Source organism: Oncorhynchus mykiss, chromosome 12, assembly GCF_013265735.2.
Source record: "Oncorhynchus mykiss isolate Arlee chromosome 12, USDA_OmykA_1.1, whole genome shotgun sequence".
Taxonomy (NCBI): domain Eukaryota; kingdom Metazoa; phylum Chordata; class Actinopteri; order Salmoniformes; family Salmonidae; genus Oncorhynchus; species Oncorhynchus mykiss.
The window spans coordinates 17,858,152-17,869,562 of NC_048576.1; the positions used below are offsets into that span (position 1 = coordinate 17,858,152).

At 44.0% G+C, this 11,411-nt stretch overlaps 2 protein-coding genes across 9 annotated transcripts in view; one reads left to right on the top strand and one right to left on the bottom strand.

Moving 5' to 3' along the window:
• Positions 1-1,948: 1,948 nt before the first annotated feature.
• On the bottom strand, positions 1,949-5,236 carry LOC110537108 (protein PBDC1). The gene is made up of 6 exons (XM_021622888.2): positions 5,099-5,236; positions 3,538-3,603; positions 3,369-3,428; positions 3,111-3,251; positions 2,884-2,995; positions 1,949-2,739 (listed from the first exon to the last, which is right to left on the bottom strand). The coding sequence occupies exons 1-6, from the start codon at positions 5,126-5,128 to the stop codon at positions 2,648-2,650; spliced, it is 501 nt and encodes a 166-aa protein (XP_021478563.1). The 5' UTR covers positions 5,129-5,236; the 3' UTR covers positions 1,949-2,647.
• A 129-nt stretch (positions 5,237-5,365) lies between these two features.
• The window catches only part of LOC110537106 (dematin), a 23,009-nt gene continuing 16,963 nt past the window's right edge, over positions 5,366-11,411 (top strand). For 4 of the 8 annotated variants that reach the window (XR_002475569.2, XM_021622883.2, XM_021622885.2 and 1 more), the window contains exon 1: positions 5,383-5,504. The gene's annotated coding sequence lies outside the window, so the exon portion shown is untranslated. Of the gene's footprint in view, positions 5,505-11,411 lie in introns of all 8 variants that reach the window. The other 4 variants (XM_036937100.1, XM_021622886.2, XM_036937099.1 and 1 more) reach the window with 4 other exon arrangements.

Below are 11,411 nucleotides of genomic sequence, written 5' to 3' on the forward strand. Positions count from 1 at the left end.
GGTCATGTCTTTAGTGTGTGGTGAAGACTAGCAAGGTATTGTCTTCATAAGGATTTATCTGAAACACAGGCTACAGGTTGATTTGACATCCATTTATTCAGATTCAGTTATAAAAAAAAATATATACACATACATACAGTTGTAGTCGAAAGTTTACATACACTTAGGTTGGAGTCATTAAAACTTGTCTTTCAACCACTCCACAAATGTATTGCTAATACATTTTTCCAACAATTGATTACAGACAGATTATTTCACTTATAATTCACTGAATCACAATTCCAGTGGGTCAGAAGTTTACATACACTAAGTTGACTGTGCCTTTAAACAGCTTGGAGAATTCCAGAAAATTCTGTCATGGCTTTAGAAGCTTCTGATACATCAATTGAGTCAATTGGAGGTGTACCTGTGGATGTATTGCAAGGCCTACCTTCAAACTCAGTGCCTCTGCTTGACATCGTGGGAAAATCAAAAGAAATCAACCAAGACTTCAGAAAATAAATATTGTGGACCTCCACAAGTCTGGTTCATCCTTAGGAGCTATTTCCAAACGCCTGAAGGTACTATTTTCATCAGTACAAACAATCGTACGCACATAACACCATGAGTCCATGCAGCTGTCATACCGCTCAGGAAGGAGACACGTTCTGTCTCCTAGAGATGAACGTACTTTGGTGCGAAAAGTGCAACTCAATCCCAGAACAACAGCAAAGGACCTTGTGAAGATGCTGGAGGAAACCGGTACTAAAGTATCTATATCCATAGTAAAATGAGTCCTATATCGACATAAGGCCGCTCAGCAAGGAAGAAGCCACTGTTCCAAAACCATCATAAAAAAGCCAGACTACAGTTTGCAACTGCACATGGGGACAAAGATCATACTTTTTGGAGAAATGTCCTTTGGTCTGATGAAACAAAAATAGAACTGTTTGGCCATAATAACCATCGTTATGTTTGGAGGAAAAAGGGGGATGCTTGCAAGCCGAAGAACACCATCCCAACCGTGAAGCACGGGGTGGCAGCATCATGTTGTGGGGGTGCTTTGCTGCAGGAGGGACTGGTGCACTTCACAAAATAGATGGCATCATGAGGGATGAAAATTGTGGATATATTGAAGCAACATCTCAAGACATTAGTCAGGAAGTTCAAGCTTGGTCACAAATGGGTCTTCCAAATGGACAATGACCGCAAGCATACTTCCAAAGTTGTGGCAAAATGGCTTAAGGACAACAAAGTCAAGGTATTGGAGTGGCCATCACAAAGCCCTGACCTCAAGCCTATAGACAATTTGTGGGCAGAACTGAAAAAGTGTGTGCGAACAAGGAGGCCAACAAACCTGACTCAGTTACACCAGCTCCTTCAGGAGGAATGGGCAAAAAATTCACCCAAGCTTGTGGAAGGCTACCCGAAATGTTTGACCCAAGTTAAACAATTTAAAGGCAATGCTACCGAATACTAATTGAGTGTATGTAAACTTCTGACCCACTAGGAATGTGATGAAAAATAAAACCTGAAAGTCATTGTCTACTATTATTCTGACATTTCACATTCTTAAAATAAAGTGGTGATCTTAACTGACCCAAAACAGGGGATTGTTAATAGGATTAAATGTCAGGAATTGTGAAAAACTGAGTTTAAATGTATTTGGCTAAGGTGTATGTAAACTTCCGACTTCAACGGTGTGTGTGTGTGTGTGTAATATATATATACACCCACGTCTTTCAAATGGCACCATATTCTCTATAGTGAACCACTTATGACCAGAGTTCTGGCTAGCAGTTGTGCACTAAATAAGAAATAGGGTGTTCTTTCAGATTTACCCAGTGTAACCGACTGCATTTGGTGTCTACCTTCGGACTGGCCTCGTCATATATATATATATATATATATATATATATATATATATATATATATATATATATATATATATATATATATATATATATATATATATATATATATATATATGTATGCCATTTGAAAGACGTTTACAACTTTGTACAAGGACATATGCAATCCCAGAAGTGCTTGGCACAAATAAGAGGAAAGCTAATTACATATAGCTACGATGCTCAGTTTAGACATCAGTACACACACACACATACACACACTTATGGGATGTGTGTGTGTGGAGGGAGGAGGGGTGGACTTCTGGGCCATGTTCAGTAAGCAAATGTTGCAGATAGAAATACTGTGAATTGTTTGTTGTACATATTTATCTTAACGTGCCCTGGGGTGTATTACACAGATTGTTGCAAAACGTTTTGCAACAAACCATTTATTCCAAATGGAAAACGGGTTTCTATTGTAAAAATTCAGGTAGGTCCCTCCATGTTTAGATTTGGTTCTTAAATGTTTTCTGTTGCAAGATGTAAAGAATATACCCCTGCTGAACATGCCCATGGTCTAGTTTCCAGTAGACCACCTATTTTGTCAACAAGGTGGGTGACCAGAGGAAAAGTTTGTAAGGAGATGGTGGTGTTACACTAGTTACTAGTTACACTAGTAACCAGAGCTGTTAAAACCTTCTCTGTGTTAGAGGTGGTGGTGGTGGTAGGGTTTATAAAGGGTGTTTACCTGGTACAGCTGACAACTTTCTCTGTTACTGGGTTAGAGGTTATAGTAGGTTGGGTTTTAGGGTATGGGTTTACGAAGGCTGCTTTTTAGCCTGGAAAACAGGGGTGTTGAATCCTTCTCTGTTCCTAGCGATCTCTATGGCAAAGAACTGGATCCTGGTGGCTGCAGGGACAATAAGGTCATTGTTAAATACGCATGATAACTAAAAATCCTGGTGAATATTCATTAAAAAAAAAGACAGAAGGCCCGCACACTTATGCTCCTAATTAGTGACAACATTTCTTGTGTAATAGTGACTGACAATACCAAATATGGTGTTTTCCTCTGTGTAGTCCTTCACACAGTCAAGTCGTAGCAGAGTCCCGTAGTTAAAGTCCTCCACCACTCCGTCAAACTGGTTACAGAATGGACGCCACTTCTATTGATGCCAATACAGAGATGAGGTTAGTTTCTCTCACACACACACCCACCCACTCACTCTTCCTCTGTCTCTCTTTGTATCTCTGACTCCTGTAACACACGTTGTCCTCTACCTCTTTGGCCTCTGCCGTTTTGAGCATGTCTGGGTCCAAGTTCTTAATGTTGAGGTCTGAGAAAGATTCTTTGAAGGATGTATAGATCCGGTCATCCACCGTGGTCAACTTCAGATTACTGGGGTCTACCGACGAGAGCAGCTACAGTACACACACATTATTAGCTAGAGGGGAGAGGACTAGATCAGTGCAATGTGGCTGCTAGTATTGATAATATGCTCCAACTGGTGCAGGTACTTGTGAGTAAGAGAGACTCACATTGAAGTAGATTTCTGCGTGATTGTAAGCCTTCATCGCCCACATCACTTCCAGTTGAGGCTAAGACACATGCACCCACACACAGGTTAGCTAACTGACACTACAATTATAGTGTGTTGAGTGTGTCAGAGGATGGAAAACCTCAATAGACCGTGTGTTGGCAACTCACATCGTTCCCATACGCCTCAGCTGGTAGAGACAGAGCCTGTGCGGCTGCTGTAGCTCCCTCGACACCCTGAATAACATGATATAACAGAATCATTATCATTACAGTATTACAATTGCTCCTTTACACTAGCTTTGGGACACAACACAGGAGTCTGTATTGGTTGGAGTCCCTGAGATGTGAATCGTTCTGGTGGGTGGCAATGAAAAATAACCCAACCAAAATACACCAAAAAATAATTTCCTGTCGATTTACCAGACGTAAAGTAAAATGTGACCCTCAATATTAAATAAAGGTCTGAATCCAACTTTTGTCCGAACTACACCAAGTGTGTGGTTTAATGGCAGCCCGCTGATAGCGAGGGACACATTTCACTTTACATCTGGTAAATCGAGTTCCTAGAGATTATATGCGTTTGTTAACAGGCATTTACTTTTTGGTGTAGCTGGCTATATTTTGGTAGGGTTATTTTCCATCGCCACCCACCAGAACGATTCACAACTCAGGGAGTACAACCAATACAGACTCCTGTCATAATACCCATACAACTTAGCAGTCAAACAAGGAAATGGTTCTAATTGTTTTTCCATTATTCATTTTTTTCCCAGAGGATTTTAGCGTGTTTCGTGTTAGGCTTACCCTAGCGTGATGTTTTGTTAAAACTGTAAATTGTTCTAGGTAGGACAATATAGCCGCCTGTATTTGACATGCTAATTATCTGCTAATGTAGCTGTTGTAAAGAACTACAAATGCCATGATCTGGATGAGACTGCAGAGTCGAGGCAGAGGTTAGAATATCTGGATCAACCATATAATGTTAGCTAAATGTAGTAATTAGATGTGCAATATTTCTTAAAATTGATAATCCTGTAAACTGTCTAGTGCAAGTTTTAATGTGACAATACCTGTTAGCAAAGGTGTCCGCTAGAGATGATATGTAGGAGTTTGCAGAAAAGTGTAGTTTTGCATGGTCTACTTTGATGCTAATTAGCGTTTTCGAATAAGAGTAAATAGAGCCATATAAATGTGTGTGTCACCTTGTCCGAGAGATATACATGGTTATCAAAACGTCACGCCAGGGTAAGCCTACACGAAACACAGCCCTTATTTTAGGTGTTCTCTATGGGAAAAATGAATGGCGGAAAAACGATTGAAACCATTTCCCTGTTTGACCACTAGGTTTTATGGGCATGATTACACCGCCACTCTATATTGTGGTAGGTATTTTCCATCGCCACGGACCAGAACGATTCACAACTAGGGTAGTCCTACCAATACAGACTGCTGATGTTGTGTCCCAAAGCTACTTCGCAGTTCACATCCTAAATAATACGACGAAATGTTGTCATTGGCATTATCAATTCAATATGACTGTTATTGCTGAAGTCTAATAATGGTATTAAAACATGTTCAATTCAATCAATGTTGTTCCCGTTTAGGAAGAGGCATTACTACAAATAAAAATGCAGCATATACTTTAATAATTCATATACAGCTACAATCTACCGGTATATGTCATGTACATTAAATTCAAATACAGTTATTCAACCGTATGGATTCTCACCAGAGAAGCAAGTCCATTTCCCGACGCCATAGCTGTAAACCCCTGACCCGATTACGTCATATCGTTCTGCTTAAAGGGCCCACGCCTTGTCTCCTTTCCTACATCTGCTGTGACATCTGGGACTGGTTAAAGCTAAATTCTGGTATTCATTGTTCACCATGTTGCTTCTTATCCACTTGTTGTCAGATAGGCTAGGAGAGGGAAGGAGCTGGGGAGAGAGGAGAGGAGAGAGAGAGAAGAGAGGACGCACTCACACCCTCCCACCAGTCTCCTCGATGTCTAGGAGCGCGCTTAAATTGACAGGCTCCCGCCCATGGCACAGGACTGATGGGATTTCGGAATGCTCGATCTGTTCGCGTCACTAGCTGGAGTGTTATTTCGTTGATGACGGCGGATTGATTGGCAGGTAAGATTAGATCATTTGATTCCATTGTATTATTAGTTACGTTTATAAAGACATTACACTTGACTAAGGACTGTTGTAGTCTAGGTCGGTCTGAGTGGTAAGGTCGTCTGGGAAGGGTTAATAATAACCTATATCCTTTTTTCATGGGGTCTATTCAGCACCTTTCATGTAAACAATTCAAGATATTGTCTTCCAGACCGCCTCTCATTCCCCGTCGTGCGAATTTATCGATGAAAGGCCGCATGACGTGCTTATTATAAGCCTACTGGATAGGGAGGATATAATATGATAGGCCATTACAGTATGTGATCTAGTACTAATAGTCTATAGCCGATATGAGCTTATGTTCATCTGTTGCGTCGATGTTTATGAGGCTATATTGTAAAAAAGTTTTATCATAACAATAAGGCAAATATGACTCCATGAAAGCCACACCAATAACCGTTAGCCAGACAAGCCAAGGTGCATAGGCCATCAGGCAATTCTGACAAAAGCCAGATGGGCTGCACCATTATTTTGGTGTGTGGGCTGATCAGAAATTGACACACACACACATATTTATTAATATTCAGTACTCATTCTAGGGTTTTTCTTTATTTGTACTATTTTCTACATTGTAGAATAATAGTGAAGCCATCAAAACTATGAAATAACAAATATGGAATCATGTAGTAACCAAAAAAGTGCTAAACAAATAAAAATATATTTTATACTTGAGATTCTTAACTAGCCTCTCTTTGCCTTGATGACAGCTTTGCACACTCTTGGCAGCCTCAACCAGCTTCATGAGGTAGGCACCTGGAATGCATTTCAATTAACAGGTGTGCGTTGTTAATTGGTGCTATTTCTTTCCTTAATGCGTTTGAGCCAATCAGTTGTGTTGTGACAAGGTAGGGGTGGTAAACAGAAGATAGCTCTATTTGATAAAAGACCAAGTCCATATTATGGCAAGAACAGCTCAAATAAGAGAAGACAGTCATTACTTTAAGACATAAAGGTCAGCCAATGCAGAACTTTGAAAGTTTCATCAAGTGCAGTCGCAAAAACCAAAAAGCGCTATGATGAAACTGGCTCTCATGAGGACCACCACAGGAAAGGAAAGACCCAGAGTTATATCTGCTGCAGAGGATAAGTTCATTAGAGTTACCAGCCTCAGAAATTGCAGCCCAAATAAATGCTTCACAGAGTTAAAGTAACAGACACATCTCAACATCAACTGTTCAGATGAGACTGTGTGCATCAGGCCTTCATGGTCAAATTGCTGCAAAGAAACCACTACCAAAGGACACCAATAAGATGAAGAGACTTGCTCGCCAAGAAACGCAAGCAATGGACATTAGACTGGTGGAAATCTATCCTTTGGTCTGATGAGTCCAAATTTGAGATTTTTGGTTCTAACCGCCGTGTCTTTGTGAGACGCAGAGTAGGTGAGGGGATGATCTCCGCATGTGTGGTTCCCATCGTGAAGCGTGGAAGTGTGATGGTCTGGGGGTGTTTTTCTGGTGAAACTGTCAGGGATTTATTTAGAATTCAAGGCACACTTGACCAGCATGGTTACCACAGCATTCTGCAGCAGTACGCCATCCCACCTGGTTTGAGCTTAGTGGGACTATCATTTGTTTTTCAAAAGGACAATGACCCAACACACCTCCAGGCTGTGTAAGGGCTATTTGACCAAGAAGGAGAGTGATGGAGTGCTGCATCAGATGACCTGGCCTTCACAATCATCCAACTTCAACCCAATTGAGATGGTTTGGGATGAGTTGGACCGCAGAGTGAAGGAAAAGCAGCCAACAAGCATATGTGGGAAATCCTTCAAGACTGTTGGAAAATAATTCCAGGTGAAGCTGGTTGAGAGAATGCCAAGAGTGTGCAAAGCTGTCATCAAGGCAAAGGATGGCTACTTTGAAGAATCTAAAATATATTAAAGTTTTTTTTTTTTTTTTTAGGACATTCAATTTACTGTTGGATGGCTACTAGCAGTGGGTATTATATTTAAGGTTAGCGATCTAGTTGATGTGTTTTAAGTTTCCACTCATGTGTTGAACTCCAAATTAATTAGCCTATGAAATTAGTGAACATAAAGATGTATGTAATTCATCTCTCTGGAGTCCTATTTTTACAGTAAAATATAGCAAGTATAGTCTAATTGTCAACCCTAACAGAATTCATGTCAATCACTGGATTAGGTTGAACAAAATAGAGAAAGACAGAGAGACCGCATTAACTGCCGTGAGATATGTGCCAAAAGCAACCTTGGGAAAATCCCCTGCATTATCATTAACAGCAGACTCATACATTTCCACAGTGAAAACAATGTATTGAGCAAATGTCAAATTGGCTTTTTACCAAATTCCCGTACAAAAGGCCATGTATTCACCTTGCACACCCTAATTGACAAAGAAACAAATCAAAACAAAGGCAAAGTCTTCTCATGCTTTCGTTGATTTCAAAAAAGCTTTTGACTCAGTTTGGCATGAGGGTCTGCTATCCAAATGGATTTAAAGCTGTGTTTGGTGAAAAACATATCACATTATAAAATCCATGTGCACAAACAATAAGTGTGCGGTTAAAATTGGCAAAAAACACATTTTTTTCCATCGGGCTGTGGGGTGAGACAGGGATGCAGCTTGAGTCCCACCCTCTTCAACATGTATATCAACGAGGTGGGGAGGGCACTAGAATGGCCTGCAGGACCCAGCCTCACCCTACTAGAATCTGAAGTCAAATGTCTACTGTTTGCTGATGATCTGGTGCTGTCCCCAGGCCTACAGCAGCACCTAGAGCTTTTGCACAGATTCTGTCATCTATGCCATCAAAACTAACAAAATTTGACATACCAATTAGGATCTGGCTAAATATACTTCAGTTATCAGAATCAGTTATTGAACCCATTGCCCATTATGGTTGTGAGGCCTGGGGTTTGCTCACCAACCAAGAATTAACTAAAAGGGACAAATACCAAATTGAGACCTCATGCAGAATTATGCAAAAATATATTCTGTGTACAACGTAAAACACCAAAAAATTGCATGAAGAGCAGAATTAGTCCGATACCCGCTAATTGTCATAATCCAGAAAAGAGCTGTTAAATTCTACAAACACCTAAAAGGAAGCGATTCCCAAACCTTCCAGAATAAAGCCATCACCTACAGTGAGATTAACCTGGACAAGAGTCCCAAAAGCAATGCAAACACAATGCAAATAGTCCGGGTAACCATTTGGTTACCCGTTCAGGAGTCTTATGGCTTGGGGGTAAAAACTGTTGAGAAGCCTTTTTGTCCTAGACTTGGCACTCTGGTGTCGCTTGCCATGCGGTAGTAGAGAGAACAGTCTATGACTGGGGTGGCTGGGGCTTTGACAATTTTTAGGGACTTCCTCTGACACCGCCTGGTGTGGAGGTCCTGGATGTACTGCCTGGTGTAGAGGTCAATGCACAAATGTTAGTCGCTCTGGATAATGTAAATTACACTGTAACTGTGTGTCGCTATGTTAAGATGAATGCACAGATGTTAGTCGCTCTGGATAATGTAAATTACACTGTAACTGTGTGTCGCTATGTTAAGATGAAAACACAGATGTTAGTCGCTCTGGATAATGTAAATTACACTGTAACTGTGTGTGTCGCTATGTTAAGATGAATGCACAGATGTTAGTCGCTCTGGATAATGTAAATTACACTGTAACTGTGTGTGTCGCTATGTTAAGATGAAAACACAGATGTTAGTCGCTCTGGATAATGTAAATTACACTGTAACTGTGTGTGTCTTAGAACAGCCAAAGGAGGGACTGGGGGTGAAAGACAGACACAGAGAAAGAGAGAAGGCCTCTCCAAGGGGATGTTCCCTAGTGGGGGGACTGTAACCGTGGTGATGGCTGGCTGGGCGTCAGCCTGACAAGCTGGACTGATAAACAATTCAGTTAGAGAGAAAAAGAGATGGGGAGGAGGCAGGAGAGGGGAGGGAGGTCGACACGCCTGGGAGGGCTACTGAATCATTATGGAATGGACTGGTTTACGAAATCTGGCAAACGAGTGCACTTTAGGGAGAAGGTGGGGAGAAGCAACCTAGCCAGGGGAGAGGAAGAGAGGGAGGGGAAGAGGGGGGAGGAAGAAAGGGAGGAAGAGAGAAGAAAGGGAGGAAGTGGGAAGAGGGAGCAAGGAGGGGGAGGGAGGGGAGGAAGAGAGGAAGCGGGGAGAGGAAGAAGGGGGAGAGGAGGAGGGGAGGAAGTGGAGAAGGGGAGGAAGTGAAGAGGGAGAGGGGAAAGGGAGGAGGGGGAAGGAGGAAGAGTGAGAGGAAGGAGGAGGGGGAAGGGAGAGAGGGAGGGAGGGGGAGGCAGAAGAGGGAGGGGAGAGAGAGGGGAGGAACAAGAGGGTGGGGGAGGAAGAGAGGGGGAGGGAGAAGGAAGAAAAGTGAGGAGGAGAAGGGAGGGGTAGAGGGGGAGGAAGAGGGGGAGGAAGAGAGAAGAAAGGGAGGAAGTGGGAAAAGGGAGCAAGGAGGGGGAGGGAGGGGAGGAAGAGAGGAAGCGGGGAGAGGAAGAAGGAGGAGGGGAGGAAGTGAAGAGGGAGAGGGGAAAGGAGGAAGAGTGAGAGGAAGGAGGAGGGGGAAGGGAGAGGAGGGAGGGGGAGGCAGAAGAGGGAGGGGAGAGAGAGGGGGAGGAACAAGAGGGTGGGGGAGGAAGAGAGGGGGAGGGAGAAGGAAGAAAAGTGAGGAGGAGAAGGTGGGGGGAAGAAGAGGGAGGTTGAAGAGAGAGGCAGAGAGGAAGAGGGAGGGGAGAGAGGGAGGGAGAGGACGAGAGGGAGAAGAGAGAGAGGGGGAGAGAGGAGTGTGGGGAGGGGAAGAGGGAGATGAAGCAGGAGGGAGAGAGGAAAAAGAAGGGGAAGAGGAAGGGAGAAGAGGGAAGAGGGGGGAGGAAGTAGAGGGTGGGGGAGGAAGAGAGGAGGGGGGAAGGAAGAAGAGCGAGGAGGAGAAGGGAGGGGGGGTCTGAAGAGAGAGGTTGAAGAGAGAGGCAGGGAGGAAGAGAGGGGGGGAAGGAAGAAGAGCGAGGAGGAGAAGGGAAGGGGCAGAAGAGAGAGGTTAAAGAGAGGCAGGGAGGGAGAGGGAGGAGAGAGGGAGGGGGAGAGAGAGAGGGAGGGAGAGGAAGAGAGGGAGGAGAGAGAGGGGAGAGGAGAGAGAGAGGGTGGGGAGAGGAAGAGAGGGAGGGGAAGAGGGAGATGAAGTGGGAGGGAGAGAGGAAAAAGAGGGGGAAGAGGAAGGGAGAAGAGGGAGGAGGGAGAAGAGGGGGGAGGAAGTAGAGGGTGGGGGAGGAAGAGAGGAGGGGGCAAGGAAGAAGAGCGAGGAGGAGAAGGGAGGGGGGGGCAGAAGAGAGAGGTTGAAGAGAGAGGCAGGGAGGAAGAGAGGGGGGGAAGGAAGAAGAGTGAGGAGGAGAAGGGGGGGGGGGCAGAAGAGAGAGGTTGAAGAGAGAGGCAGGGAGGAAGAGAGGGGGGGAAGGAAGAAGAGCGAGGAGGAGAAGGGAGGGGGGGGGGCAGAAGAGAGAGGTTGAAGAGAGAGGCAGGGAGGAAGAGAGGGGGGAAGGAAGAAGAGCGAGGAGGAGAAGGGAGGGGGCAGAAGAGAGAGGAGGGAGAGGGAGGAGAGAGAGAGGGAGGGAGAGGAAGAGAGGGAGGAGAGAGGAAGAGGGTGGAGGAGGGAGAGGAAAAAGAGGGCGGGGAGAGGAAAAAGAGGGCGGGGAGAGGAAAAAGAGGGCGGGGAGGAAGAAAGATGGAGGGAGAAGGAAGAAGAGGGACGAGGGAGAAGGAAGAAGAAGTGAGGGAGGCCTCTGACTTCATGGGGACTCCTTTAACCCTCCTCTATTCTCTCTCCCTTTCTCTCTTTCTTTAAAACCCTAATGATAGTCTTAACTCTCACTTGT